This window comes from Manis pentadactyla, chromosome X, assembly GCF_030020395.1.
Source record: "Manis pentadactyla isolate mManPen7 chromosome X, mManPen7.hap1, whole genome shotgun sequence".
Classification (NCBI taxonomy): domain Eukaryota; kingdom Metazoa; phylum Chordata; class Mammalia; order Pholidota; family Manidae; genus Manis; species Manis pentadactyla.
In genome coordinates, this window is record NC_080038.1 from 144,850,183 (window position 1) to 144,865,720 (window position 15,538).

Below are 15,538 nucleotides of genomic sequence, written 5' to 3' on the forward strand. Positions count from 1 at the left end.
CATTTCACTACTCCAACACTCATATTTCCACTTCTTTGCTAAGAACTGAGCCCCAAACACCAGGACCCCATGACTCAGCTACCAATGCTGGGCTCCGGTGTTGTTCCCAGTACCTCCTGGGATGGTTCTTCCACCTTCCTCACCCCTATTCTGGGTGCCCATCATAAGACTTTGTGAATATCCCCCTGCCCTCACCCCCCGTTTTCCATAAAACAACACTCACCAAAGACCGTGCGGGCAGGAACAGACTCTCTGTTGAGCCAGAAAGACACCTGCGACAGAATGACAGTCATGATACATGGCAAGTAGGTCTGGATCACAAAATAGCCAATTTTTCGCTTGAGATGGAAGTGGGTTGTCATGACGACATATTCTCCTGGAGAGAGAGTAAAATTAGGCAGTATGCAGCTGAATAAACATTGTTCAATCAAGGTGGGCCCCGATTCAGTTCACAAAGCTCCTTGACCTGATACTCAAAGCAAGACAACCCAGCACGTCCAAATCCACATAACCAGATCTCTGTAATAATCATGAAGTAATGCATTTTTGTGAAAATATATGCAAACAGTGTAGCAACACAGCTTTCTGAGAAGAGTTCTGACACAAGTTCATTCAAATAAATTACTGTCTTCATTTAAATAATAATCAAAATAATTTTTTCAAGAGCATTACTATGTGATCGGCACTTTTCAAGCACCTTAACATTTTTAACATATTTAATATTCACAACAACCTTGAAGTAGGTACACTGTTAGCCTCATTTTATAGGTCAATAAACTGAAGCAAAGATACTGAGCAACTTGCACAAGGTTACCCAGCTATTAAGCAGGGGACCTGAGTTCAAGACCAGACGGGCTGGCTTCACAGCTTAGGCTTTCTAACCACTATGCGCTGCTGTTTGAACGGACTTACAGGGTTAGAACCAAAAGTTCATGTAGCACAATGTGGGCTGGCCTACATCACCCCACTCCAAAATAAGAGGGAACACTTATTGAGCTCTATGTGCCAAAAATCTTTGAGTGTCTTTGGAGTATTAACTTTACACCCTCCCAACAATCCTGTTAGGCACATACTGTTAGCCCATGGTGTTACATCTAATAGTTAATTATCAGTCTTAATGGGTTAGCAGCATTTTACATATTCAGCGTTCCATCCTCCTGAAATGCCTCTCTTCACTCTTCACCAAACTTCCAGGCCAAGGTGCTCTTCTGGTGTCCCTCTCCAGTCTCCTTTGCTGGTTCCCTTAGATTTCTAAATATTTGTGAATGTCGGGACTCACCCTCTTCGGTCTCACTCACACCCTTGGCATTCTCATCCAGCCTGTGTCTTTAAATGGTATGTTAAACTCTGTAACTCCCCAGTGTATATCTTCTGCAAAGGCTCCCTCCTTGTTGTGGGTTGAACTGTGTCTCCTGGGAAAATACGGTAGAAATCCTAACCCCAACTACCTCAGAATGTGACCTTGTTTAGAAATAGGGTTTTTTTCCAGCTATAATCAGTTAAGATGAGTTCATACTGGAGTAGGATGGGCCTTAATGCATCATGACTGATGCTCTTAGAAAAATGAGACAGACATACACAGGGAGACATGTGATGACATGTGATGAGAGCAACAGAGCCTGGAATGATGCCTACATGAGCCGGTGGAGTGCCAGGGACTGCTGGCCACAACCAGAAGCTAGGAGAGAGGCGCAGCGCAGATTCTCCTTCAGAACCTCCAGCAGGATCCAACCCTGCCAACCCCTCAGTTTCAGCTTGCTAGCCTCCAGCACTAGAGATGATACGTCTGTTGTTTTAACCCTCCCGGTTTGTGGTATTTTGATACAGCAGATCTAGGGTTCCCTACACTACTCTAGACCAATATATTCAATTACCTATTAAGGCATCACAACCTGGGGATCTAATAGGTGTCATGCCCTAACATGTTGAAATCTTAGCTTTTACTCTCCCCATCTCCCACCCCCTCCAAACTGGCTCCTCCAATAGATATTCCCATGTCAGTAAATAGTAGTTCTCAGAAGCAAAGGCCAAAATTGAATTCTTCAAAATCCTTAGCATCATTGACTCTTCTCTCCTTCCCTCCCTCCCTCCTTCATGCATGACTCTGTACGGGTGCACAGCTGTGCACACACACAGATACCCGATCAACAAGCAACACTGATGGTTCTTTCTTCAAAATATATCTATAATTTGACCACTTCTCACCACCTCCACTGCTGCCACTCTGGCGTAGGCCATCATCATCCCTCACCTAGAGAACTGTGATAGTTTTCTAACTGGCCAAGCTTCTGTACTTGTCCCTTTAATGCATTCTCAGCACAGCAGCCAACATGATCCTATTTTGCTTAAAGACTCCCCAATGGTTTCCCAACTCTCAAATAGTGAAAGTCAAATTTCTCAGAATAGTCCCCAAAGTTTCATGCAATCAGATTTCTCTACTACCTTTCTTGTCGCTTCTTCTTTTTCACCCCTGTCCCTCTCAAAACCACCCACCTTTGGTTTGGGCAGGTCTCCCAAGTGAGGCAATCTTCTTCTTTCCTACCCTACCCACTCCTTTGTATCTAAGCCTAGGAAGCACCATCTGGCCGTCCAAAGCTCAATATACAATCCACACTGTGTGTGTATTCACATTCTACCTTGTTTATGTGAACATGAAAAATAAAAGTGGATTCCTTTTTCATCTAGCAAAGAATTTAGTGAAGAAAACAAAATAATGAGATGTAATCTTCATTGTAACTTAGGAGTTCCTCTTTTCCTTCTCTCTTCTTCTTTTTCAATCCTTGTGTTTCTGTCTCCTGCCACTCCTTCCTCTCCCTGTTCTCCCCTTCACTCTCTCTCTCCACCAGGAAGGCACTGAGGATTCATTTTTATTTAACAAGAGTTGGACTTTGATTAGCTTGTAATTTTGATAAGCTAGTAATTTCCCTTTTCCCCATCTTAGTCTCATACCACTTAACTCTCATCAGTCCTATACCTGATAATGTGAAATATTTAATATATTAAATATATGACATCATTCATAAATTAGTTATATTGTGTAGATCTGAAAGGCAAAGCAAGTGGGCTTTTCAGAGGCTTATCAAATTAGCCATTTGTTTTAAATAACTGAATGTTTTCTCCAATCCTCTCCTTTTCTATCCTTTTATTCAATTTCCGTCTTTCTATCTTTCCTCCAAAGAAGCAAAGAGAGTGACTAAGATCAGCACGATGACAGAATAGGGCGTCCCCAGCTCTAATGCCCCAAGACAAAAATATAGATTATCTACCAACAAGAATACCTTTGGGAAAATCCCAGAACCAGGGAGTAAGGCTTAGATACTCTCTTGGACCACAAAAGCCAAGAAAAGCCACATTAGAAGGGTGAGAGAAGTAGTTTCACTTTGCCGCCATCTTCCCTCCCCGATGCCAGCTCCGTGCAGCGCCTAGAGAGTTCCTCTCGGTCTGTGATTTCTCCAGTGGGGAGAGCCCAAAGCAGATACCCAGCTTTCCCAGCTATTCCATGGCATTCCCCTAGAGGCCTATTTCTGCCTTGCTCCAGGAATAAAGGGGGAACAAGGCTAGGCCATCTGGGTCAGCTAAGAACAAAAGAGGGAGCAAAACTTACAGCCATCGGTGTGCAGATCTTGGCAGTGATACCAGGCACCTGCCAGGACCCTCGCCTGATCAGAGCTCAGCCAGCAGTCCGTCCTTGCCTGCACGTAAAACCCCTGCTCTAGACTGCATCTCTTGACAAATAGATGAATACGGGTGAAGGCCCCGCCCAATAGCCGAGTTTGGGCCAATAGCAGAATTCCAGCAGAGGCCTCACCCAATAGCATTGGAGCAATCAAAAGGATCATGCCTCCGGTGTTACGGGTGCCCCACCTACCGAAACGGCGCCGCACTGTCTTGCGGTGCCCGCTCACCAAAACGGTGACCTTTGCAAGTCAAAACCCGCTGCTGACTGCACTGTCTGGAGATTGGATACCTGCCCCCAAAACGGAAACCTCCACAGCTCAAAACCCTCTGGGTGCACTGCTTGTGGGAAATGGTGACCCCACCCACCAAAATGGCAACCCCGGGGATCAAAGCCTACTGGTGGTGCTGCTGCCTAGGGTTCGCAGCTCCCCCATCCCCAAAAACGGTTACCAACGGGTCAAAGCCCATTGGCCACAAGTGCCCTTACCCACCAGAAGAACCGCAATCAGGGTTAAAACCTGCCCGCTGTGCTGCGTGGGGATCCCAGTCCCCCACACCACATGATGGAGCAAGCCAGAGACCAATTGTGGTCCTTCTGATCAGGGGCACACGGACCACTGAATCGTGAGGAAAACACAAATTCCATGTAAGTTTCTTTGCCACCTGTAATCTTTTTATCTTTCTGACTTCTCTTTGTGTCTCTTTCACGCTCTTATTTTCTGCTTTGTCTTAACTATGCTACATGTCTAAAGAGATAATATATACAATGGCAATAATAAAATGTTATTCTAACAAATGGTCAAATTTCTAGGAAAGATGTAAAAATAAGGAGGATCACCAAATCCTCCTTTTAAATTACTGCAGTAATATGCCAAATGAGGGAAAGTGTAATCAGCACCGAAATAGGGAATGGGGTAAATGTCTAGCCACAGATTTTGAGGAGTTTCTTTCATTTAACCCGTTTGAATCTGGTACAAAACCCAAGGAGCCTTTGCTTAGAATTACTTCATACTCAGGACTAACAGCATTCAGAGAGAAATCACTGAACAATATATCCTGCAGATGTACATAAAAATTTCCTCATTCCATCTTACACTGCATAGTATTGAATTGTGTGAATGAATTTTAGTATACTAAATCACCTCTTTCCTGATGTACTTGTATCATGTTTCAAAACTAATTTGAGATGCAATCTAATTACATCTGCAGTAACCCTATTTTCGAACAGGGTCACATTCTGAAGTACTGGGGATCAGGACTTCAATATACTTTTGGGGGCAATATAACATAGTACATAACATCAGCATTGCTCATACTGAAGGGAAACTGGCATGCTCAGACACTGATAATGAGAGTGTGAATTGTTTAAACTTTTTAAATGACAATTTGTCAATATGTATTAAAAGTTTTTTTTAAGTGTCTACTTGTTGAAATAGTAATCTCAATATTCTGTCTATTCTAGGTAGATATTACACAGGGAGAAAATGCTATATTGGAAGGAGGTCTTCACAATGTTTATAAAATTAAATACAGAATATAATAGTAGATAATTTGCTAAATCTTGTCATTTGCAACAGCATAGTGGACCTCAAGGACACTAAGCTAAGTGAGATAAGTCAGACAGAGAAAGATGAATATCATATGATCTCAATTACATGTGGAATCTAAAATAAAACAAAAAAAAAGCAAACAAATAAACCAAGGTCATAGATAAAGAGACCGGATTGCTAGTTGGGAGGGAGGGGGTATGAAATGGAGGAAGAGGGTCAAAAAGTGTAAAATTCCAGTAATAAAATAAATAAGTCATAAGTAAATAGTATATAGTATAGAGATGATAGTTAATACCGTGTTATATATATGACAGTTGTTAAGCCAGTAGATCTTAAAGGTTCCTAAGAAAAAAGAATTCTGCAACTACGTATGAAAACAGAAGTTAATTAGACATTGTGGTAACTTTTCTATATATAAATATCAATCATCATGTACACCTGAAATATAGTATGTCAATTCTATCAATAAAAATTATTAGTACTAACGTGTGAACATTTGGATCCTGTACATTTAGTGACAAGAAAACAAGCTTGCAGAATGACATTGTAAAGCAACTTATAAAATGGTATAAATAGTATGGCCTCATTTATGTAAAGAAAATGCAAAGGGAATCTTCTTAAAGGTTATACACCAAAATGTACAATAACCAAAATCTTCTAATATTTTCCTAAATGTGGAATTACAGAGTATTTTAATTCTGATACTTTGTTCCTCTATGTATTTCTAATTTTCCTATTATGAACACATATTGGTAAAAAGTGAATAGTGGTTTAAGCAAATGAAATGGGAGCTGGAGCTGTCATAGCAGGTAGATAGCCAGACCTGAGCAGGGAGCGGATTGGCGACTTTGGCCAGTGTTTACACTTGGTAATATGCTTGTTTATATTCTAAACATTTCGTGTAAACTGTTCTTCAGGATCTGGGGAGGGAGGGGATAGATAACAGACCTGCCCAAACTGGCTTGTTCCCACGTGAAGAAGTTGACTCTCAGTTCACCTCCAATACCTTACATGCTCATCAGTGTACTAAAAGTTACACTCGTTGGTGCCTTGACAGTTCCAAAGCAGACAATCGAAGACAAAAAAAGGGTGTCACCCTATTTCTCAGAAATTCCCTTCCTATTCCAAGAAAACTACAGCTATCCTGATGAATATTGCACCCCCTGCTTCAACTCCAATACCACCCAACCTGAACTCCACCTCACTGCTCACCTCCGGAGCCTGCTCGCACTCCCTCCTTGAGTGTGTACTTTTGACTTATTAAACTACTGTTTGCTTGTACCTGTTTGACCTGCTCCTGAATTATTTCTTGATCAGACTTAAGAATCCATTCCCAGGTTGAGGTCTCTCCTAACCGTACAGTAGGCAGATAGTTAGACATGAGCCAAGAGTGGGTGGGAGAGGACTACTGGGGAAAAGCACAGAAAGGCCTTTAGCTAAAGCCACCTGGGCCCTTCAGCAATAAAAATTGGAGCTTTGCAGTCAACAGTTTGATTCTGTAACAGGAAAATGGTGAAATTTGAATGCTATATGACCTTCCACTGGGGCACTCAGCCAGGATGGGCATAATAACCTAAGTAAGCATGCGCAAAACCTCAAGAACGGAACAGTGCCGTTCCAGTGGGCCTCACCCAGGGATGGGCAAGGAATATGCGGGAGCAGCTAGCTCAGTCTGTCCTAAGAGGTAACTTGGAGTCAGGGGAGGAAAAACCCCAAACCCAGGAAGTCATAACCACATAAAAACTTAACCCTTGTAACAAAATGGGACGCCCCCATCTTGGGTTGCCACTTAGACTCCTCCAAGGGCACTTCCTCTTCTGATGAACTCTCTGCTGCTTTCACTTTCAATCTGGTCTCTTCGCGGAATCCGCTAAATTCTTTGCACGGAGAGGACACGAATGGGGAAAACACACCATGACCTCCGGTAACACTAGCACCCAGTGAGATCTCCCCAGATTAGATTGCCTGGCAACAACGCTATTTGGACAATTAATGAGAGGTCTCAAAGTCGATGCCGGGTGGACAGGGCAGAAGGGATAGCGGGTTGAGAGGAGGGAGTGGCTGTAGCAGCCGCGGGAATTCTCTCCCTCCACCAGAGCCGGGGGGGCTCTGCCACCCGGGTCCCCGTTCCATGCAGCCTCTCACACTGCTGCCTGGAACCAAGCCACCAGGGTCCCCGCCGCACTACATGCTACTCTCACCTGCTGCCGGGGTCCACACTGTGCCGCCCCACTCCGTGCCGCCCCACAGCGTGCTACCCCGTGCCGCATGGCCCAGGGCCAAGCCGCGAGGGTCCCTGCCCCACAACATGCCGCCCCGCCAGGGTCCCCACTCCGAGCGGTGCTGCGCAGGGCCAAGCGGCCAGGGTCTCCACCCCACAACGTGCTGCCCCTCACCTGCCGCCATGGTCCACAACGTGCCGCCATCAGTGCTGTGCTGTCCACAGCAGAGCCATCAGCGTTGTGCCCCACAACATGCCACCCCGCTAGGGCCCCTTGCCCAGTGCCGTGCCACCCCATATAGAGCCATCCCGCTCCGCGCGAGCAGTACTGCTGCCTTCCATGCAGGACCTGCTCTGGGAGCCTGCAGCCTCTCCGTCACAAGCTGGGGGCGGGAGCAAGAGCGGCAGGCCTTTGGGGTCTGATCCCCATGGGAAGACGCAGCAGCCGCTGCTGCAGTAGCACAACGCAGAGGCATCCCCGGGAGCAGGACGCCGGTTTCTGTTTAAACAATGCCAAGGGCACAGTAGGGACAGAATAAAATGCATTTTGGGCATGTAGGCACCAAAGGCTCCTCTCCCGCACTCTGCCTGGGAACCGCAGCAGGCCGGCCCGGTGAGAGCCCCCCACCGACCCCCCACACCCAACCCATCTCTACCACCCATGGTGAGTCCGCAACATTGGTCGGGACAGAGAGGATGGCAGCGGAAGGGAAAGGACACCTCGCCTTCCCCAGGCCTACAGGCTCCACCCCATACCCAGGCTGCCCTGCACTGCTCCCAGGAAGAGGGAGGAGAAAATGGCGGGTGGGTTGAGCCTGGATGTTAGCTGTGCTGTTTGTTGTAGAAAGACCCCACTACCACGAGGGGGCATCTGGGCACCAAGCCACACTTTCAGAGGGTGGCAGGCACAGCCAGAATCTGAGCCCAGATGCGGAGTCATCCAGCTGACCCCACATGAAGGTGTGGGGTGCTCCTCGGAACAAAGTGACTGAGCCCAGGAGACCCAGTACACTCACTGCCCAGTACCTTGTACCCTTCCTCTGAGGCTGAATACCTGGCCCCAGACTCAGATTCACACCTGCTGGAGGGACTGGACTCTGGCAGTCAGGGCAGCTGTGTGCTGGGTACCTGCCTAGCTGCTCAGCCTGGTCCAGGTGAGGCAGAGCAGAGAAATGGGCAAGGGTCACACCACTGTAAAATCTGCTTAGCCTGTGGAAAAGACCCAGCTTGTTCTTTAAATGAATCTATATTCTGTTCTTCCTCTTCTTCCTGTCCCTCTAAATCTGGTAACTCTGTAGCCAGGATGAAGACGAATCTCTGGAGTGTAAATTAACTTACACGGGTAAAGAATGCCAAGATCCAGATCAACACAGTCACCTAAGGCTACAGAACAAGTCTCTAGGTTCCATTTATCAATATCCAAAGATTAGCCATTCAGAGGACCTGGGAAGTTTTGTCAGACATACTTGTTTCTGAGATGGGTGATTCACTTAAGAAAATAATTCCATGGTTCATCCCTGGACCTCCTGGCCATGTAGCTGGCACTACCTGGGGTTATTAACTTGCTATCTCAGCATAGTGGAGTTAAGCAAAAGTTTTCATGAAACCTGTAGGGTCAAAGTTCAGCTCTCTCTCCACAGTGGCTTTCCTCTGCCTTCTCTTTTACCACAGTACAGCCCTAATGCACTTGACCTTCTAACCCACTCTCCAAGAGACAGCAGGACATTGAGTTTAAAAGCATGGGCTTTGACATAAGAAGAAAACAAATCCTACTGTTTGCAACAACATGGATGGAGCTAGAGGGTATTAAGCTCAGTGAAATAAGCCAGGCAGAGAAAGACAAGTACCAAATGATTTCACTCATATGTGGAGTATAAGAACAAAGGAAAAACTGAAGGAACAAAACAGCAGCAGACTCACAGAACCCAAGAATGGACTAACAGTTACCAAAGGGAAAGGGAACTGGGGAGGAGGGGTGGGAAGGGAGGGAGAAGGGGAATAAGGGGCATTACGATTAGTACACAAAACGTAGGGGGAGGCACGGGAAAGGCAGTATAATAGAGAGAAGATGAGTAGTGACTCTATAGCATCTTACTACGCTGATGGATAGTGAGTGACTATAATGGGGTATGTCGGGGGGACTTTACAATAGGGGGTAATCTAGTAACCACACTGTTGCTCATGTGAAACCTGAGCATAAGATTGGATATCAGTGATAACTGAATAAAAAAAAAGAAAAGAAAAGCATGGGCTCGGGAACCAGTTTGCATGGGTTGGATCTTGGCTCTGACATTACATAACTGTGACAGGGGCTACATTACTGAACATCTCTATGCCCTCAGTTCCCTGCTGATAACAATACCTATACCAGAGGACTTCTTTGACAATTACATAAGTTATAAGCACTTAGAACAGCAACTGGTATGTGGTACAGGTTACAAAAATGTTTGTTAAGTAAAATAAATATATACCTGTACTAGACCGAATTATCTCTGTCCCAACAACGTGGCCCAGCAGGTCATACTGATTCAGACGAGAGCCATCCTGTGCCACTTCTACAGATTTGTTCTTCCCAAGAGTCCAAGAATAAACCACCTCAGCTGTTGTATAGGCATCTAAGGCATAAAAAGGTCAGGAAGAAGTTGAAAGGAAAGCAAAATGATTATCCTTGATACAAAACTTGCAAGAGATTGAAATATAACTCCCATCCCAAAAGAGTTTTGGGTATGTGTTCTGTCTTCAGCTGATGGGCATGTATGCATCTAATAAACACTCATTGAATAACTATAGTTTATGCTGGGTAAGGAGAAATGAACCCAAAGTGGTCTTTCTTCAATGACAGTCTTCTGGACTGCCAACAGATTGTTAACCTTTCCTTCTCTTGTATGTAGAGAGTAGGGGCAAGGAGAGGGATGATTAAAATATTATCAAATGCAGATGTCACAAATTCAAATGCCTACAAGAGGTAGAGAGCTACCTTAAATTAGTAAATCAGGTTATTTGTAAGAAAAATAAATGGCCAGAAATGTAATAAGGTTTTCTTTGATTAATTATGGGGTGAACAGACAAGATAAGGTTAAAAAATCATGCTAAGGATATTTTAAAATTTTAAGACATGAAAAATCCCAAATTAAAAATAGCAATAATTAATTATTACAATTTTCTTTTGGAACTTATTAACAACTTTTATTTGCAAACCAGAAACCTGCCACCTTTTCTTCTGCACCATGGTGTTAATATCAGCTCTTGGATTTGGAATTTCAATGTGGAGTGAAGAATTTAGTACAGATGAGTTTTAGCAAGGGTGTGAGTAAGGGAACTGGTGAGGTGATGAGGAGTGAGGTTATTCAGTTTTAGTCGATACCTTAAAGGAAGAGAGTTACTTTCTTTCCAGACCTGGACTGACTCTTTGCACAGTGAGTTTTCTATGTGGGGTGAGTACCTTGCCCTAACTCAGGCACCTCATCTTATAAAGGGAAGCTTAGCACCATACTGTTTACCCGTTTCATCCAAGTTTTGCATGGTCTGTTATTCAAGTCAGTGTGGGATCTCCAGCTCATGGTGGCAACTACCATGCCCATATTATGTTCTATTTAAACCTTTCACCACAAAGCAAATAATTCCTGGTAAATCTACCAATGAACAAACATAAATTCTGTGTCCCTACAAAACTTTGCAATGTTGGATATACAGTTCATAGCACTGACATTAACCCTTACACATTCACATGTACGAATTGTGATCTTATATCACACTTCTTAGGACCTTTTTCAGCATACCCAGGTAAACCATTTTCTGATTGCTTGTAATGGGCAGCATGCCCAAAAGTTCTTCATTTACATCAAAATGCTCATTGAAATAATGAAATAAAAATACATGACTCGATCTTATTTTTTATATCTGTGCTCTCATAAGCTACAAAAGAAAATGCCACAAGAAGTCTAAATTTTCCACATAATATACCCTATACGTGGTCTTAGTCATTTCTTCAACATATGGAGAAAAATGTTTCTTGTTCAATGTATAATTGCTCCTGCAATTAATAGCCTCTACATGTTATAGTGACTCAGGGAAGAGTTCCTGATAATCTTAACTATATGCAGTCATTTACTTAGTGACCTCCTCCAGCCTTATGGCTTTACATACCATCTGTATGGCTGACACCTAAATTGAATTTCTAGTCTGAATATATTTTCTGAACACCATACTTACATTCCATATAATCAGCACCCAGAAGCACTATTTGTGCCCCTTTTCAAGCACAACCCTGACCAAAGGTAACCACTATCCTATTGTTTCAATGTGGAAATTCCTCCCCAACATTTATTGGAAATATATATATTTCTGAATGTCAAATACTGAGAAAGACAGTTAAGAAATCAGCAAAATGGAAAAGTATAATAATTCTCCTGTAAGAATTGAAGCTTAATGAGAGACACAGAGACATTACTGATTTGAAGGAATCTACTAATGTCAAGTCAAAAGCAAGGGCAGAAAATGCTGGCACATTGAGCTGAAAGTTTTTAAATTTCCAGGATTCCATACAGGAGTAATGTTGACCTGATCAGTTGATTTTGGTTATGATAAATGTATGCTTATGGTGCTGTTTGCTCCTAATGGTGAGTCATTCTTGCAAATTATATATTAATAACTCTATATGCATAGTATATAATACATAACCCCTGTGAGTGTTCTTTCAAGAAATAAGTTTGAAAAGCAAAATAAATCCTTAAGCTGGCTATTTTGACTTAATTCCGTGTAGTGCTGTTTACTTTGATAAAAGATCCAAATGCTGTTCCTCAAATACTATTCAATAAAATTTGCTGTGTTTTCCAGTATTTGAGTGTCTTCTAAACACTACTGGTCTTTGCTAATTCTTCTAAACATACTATCTCTTATTTACTAAAAAAGCTGGATATCCATAGTCATGAATAAAGAACATGAAGAAGTTTTGAAAAGTTTTATGAATAACATTTAATTTATAAAATTCCTGGGAATTCCAACTCTTATTCCTGAATCCCATAGTTCAATATGTCAGGAGTTTGGACATACTACCAAAAGCAATGGTAAATAAAATATGAAAGACTTGTAACACCACAGATCAATCTCTGTCTCCTATGCTGTCCCCAAACATAACTGACCCTCCTTACAGCACATTTATGTCTTCCTATGGTGCTTCTCACTTTATAACATACTTTATACTTTACTTTTTGATCCATTGCTTATCTTTCACCATCACTCCTTGAAATACAAGTCCCACAAGGGCAGGGTCTTTGTTTTACTGATGGGTGCATTCCAAGCTCCAGAAGAGAGCCTTGCACACAGGAGATAATCTGTAAATACTTGACAGTAATTGAAAAAATATGTCACGTGTAATTATTTGGGTCTTTCAAATGCACTTTCTACTTCAAAATACAGAGTTGAATCTAATTTATACATGATCGACACAGACCTTGATATATTGCTCTGATAACACCCTATATGAAACTTACTCTGAAACTCAACTTCTATTCAATTTTGATTTTTCTAATTTACTTGAAAATGGACTATGTATCTACTCATTTCTCTGTCAGATTTATAGCTACTGGCAAAGGCAATACTCTTTAAAAGTGAGAAAATCTCCGGAGTCTCTTCCTGTCTACCATTTACTGTAGAGAACTGGACAGAGTATATAAGGATGCAAACAGAATAGGCATTTCAAAAATAAATACTTTCTGTTTGAAGGACCTTGTTCTTAGGAAGCTGCTACTATACTCTATATCAACTCTGTCTTACTCTGTCTCCTGGACAATTTAGTAAACAGATAGTAATGTTTTAACCTAATGACAGAGAAATTAGTTTGAAATGGTGAAATAAGGTTTGCTGTCAAGAAAGAAAAGCCTAATAAAGGCTAAGTCTCCCTGCCTGATCAGTCAGTACTACGCAACCCCAATCCCCTTCACACTCCTGTACCAGCCTGGGTTAAAGGTCTCAGCTTTATAAACTACTAGGGACAAAATAGGAAGTATTCAGTTTCTTTTGGAAGAAGATCAGGCAAACAGAAAGTGAGAAAATACATACAGCTTCCAAACTTCAGTGGACAAGCATGCACATCCATAGGAAAATCTTCCAAATGCATGGGACACTCGGCATGAATTGTTAACCTAAAAGAAAGGAGAAAAGGAAATGAGATTAAGCTAAAATGAATGGTATTAAACACAGAGCTGAGTTCCCACTCACCAGCAATGGAGTACTCCTAAGAAGAACAGAATTTTGTTTTATTTAGGTTCACTGAGATCCTAGTGTCTATGAATGCAAGGAATGGATTAAATGAACTAGACAGCCTCTCCTAGTAGCATTCAGTAGTCAGGTTTTTAGATCAGATCTGTAACCCACCTTACTACCTTTACAAAAACCACACACACACACACACACACACACACACACACACACACACACACACACACACACACACACACACACACACACACACACACACACACACACACACACACACACACAGAAACTGGCCAGAAAAAAAATACAAAGGTCGTGTAGGACATCAAAAGTCCCAGAGCTCAAGACTGAAGAGCTCATTCTTCTTTAACAGGGACAACATGTGGGCGATTGTACATGGATTCCTCAGTGAAAATCTGGCTGACGTATGATTTGCCACACCCACATATTCATTGCCCTGCACTAGTCTGTCTAAGTAATCTATTCCACGGCTTCCCTTCTGATTGCTTGTAAACTTTTTGAGCCTCAAGTTTCCATGGCCTGGATAGTAGCCTTGCATGTAGAAATGGGACGCACACAGCAAAAATTCAGAGCTCTTTAGAGCCTAGCTTGCATAAGCTATTTCTAGCTAACCTGTATACCTCTTGGTTATATTGGATTTAATCCCTGCCACCTTCTTGGAGTTTTAGGTGGCCCACTGGCCAGCATCGCCAATCCTGGCTAATTGCCAGAACTGAATGTGTGACACGTCACAAATGACCGGAGCAGCAATAGTAGATGCTGTTCACAGCAGGCTGGCTACAGCAAATGTGCTTAGCTGTGCAGTAGCAAGAACCCTTGGCTGGCAGGCAGAAACCACTGTGTGCTCTTCTGTAAATACCTATCTCTTACTTTCAGTTCCTGTATCTAAATAGTAAGAGGTTGGAACTAGAAGGTAAGTTGGAACTCTAATTAATCCCTTGGATATTTACAAAATTTTCCATGTGTCTTGGACAAAAGCTCAATTCTCATGTCTGTCTACAAGAGCCCATCAATCCACCCTTTATTCTCAAGGCATAAAGAGAGTTTCATGACTCAGAGAATCTGACGCAAGAGAAATGAATTTACTGAGAAACCTTCTCCTTGTGTTGGATACTTAAAAGATTCCATCAGGGTTTAATAAAGAAAATTGTGGGGGTTTTTTCAGATATTTCCAGACACTACCTCTTATGAGTAATGCCAAGGGGAAATTATTTTACATCTACCCAATAGTCCTGGGGACATGGAAAAAAAAGACCACAACAAATAGATTATCAAAGCAAAATGCAAAGGTACTGATTTCTGGTTAGAAGCAAAATTGATTTATAATAACTTTCCTATCTTCTTTTCCACACAGTTCTTGCTCAACCAACCTAAGCACTGAACAGAGAGAAGAAAGCAGATGTTGGTAGGGGCAGTGGACTTCACAAGTCAAATCACGCTGTGCCCTTTGCACTGGTTCTTAAGTGCATCCTAATGCTCCCTAACCTGTGTCATTCTGTCTTCCCTTTTTGCCTTCCCTCCATGTTGCTACAACTTTCAAGACCCCTTGAAGCATTTTTTTCCAGCAGAAAGCATCCTGACTGTACTCAAGCTAATATACTTATCACCACAATCTATGCCATAAACATAATCTTCCCCTCCATATGTTCCTCCCACCTATTATTATTATTACTATTATTTGACAAAAATACTTAACATAAAATCTGCCCACTTAGTAAAATTTTAAGTATACAATACAGTATTATTAGTGGGCAAAGGACCTGAATAGACGTTACTCCAGAGAAGACACACAATTAGCCACACATACATGAAAAGGTGCACAACATCACTAATCCTCAGGGACATAGAGATC

At 42.6% G+C, this 15,538-nt stretch overlaps 1 protein-coding gene across 4 annotated transcripts in view; it reads right to left on the bottom strand.

Moving 5' to 3' along the window:
* The window catches only part of GABRA3 (gamma-aminobutyric acid type A receptor subunit alpha3), a 183,503-nt gene that overhangs the window by 20,957 nt on the left and 147,008 nt on the right, over positions 1 to 15,538 (bottom strand). For all 4 annotated transcript variants that reach the window (XM_036887263.2, XM_036887262.2, XM_057495284.1 and 1 more), the window contains 3 exons: positions 13,510 to 13,592; positions 9,921 to 10,064; positions 224 to 376 (listed from right to left, as the gene is read on the bottom strand). In XM_036887263.2, the coding sequence (XP_036743158.1) occupies positions 224 to 376; positions 9,921 to 10,064; positions 13,510 to 13,592 (380 nt within the window). The remainder of the gene's footprint in view (positions 1 to 223; positions 377 to 9,920; positions 10,065 to 13,509; positions 13,593 to 15,538) is intronic.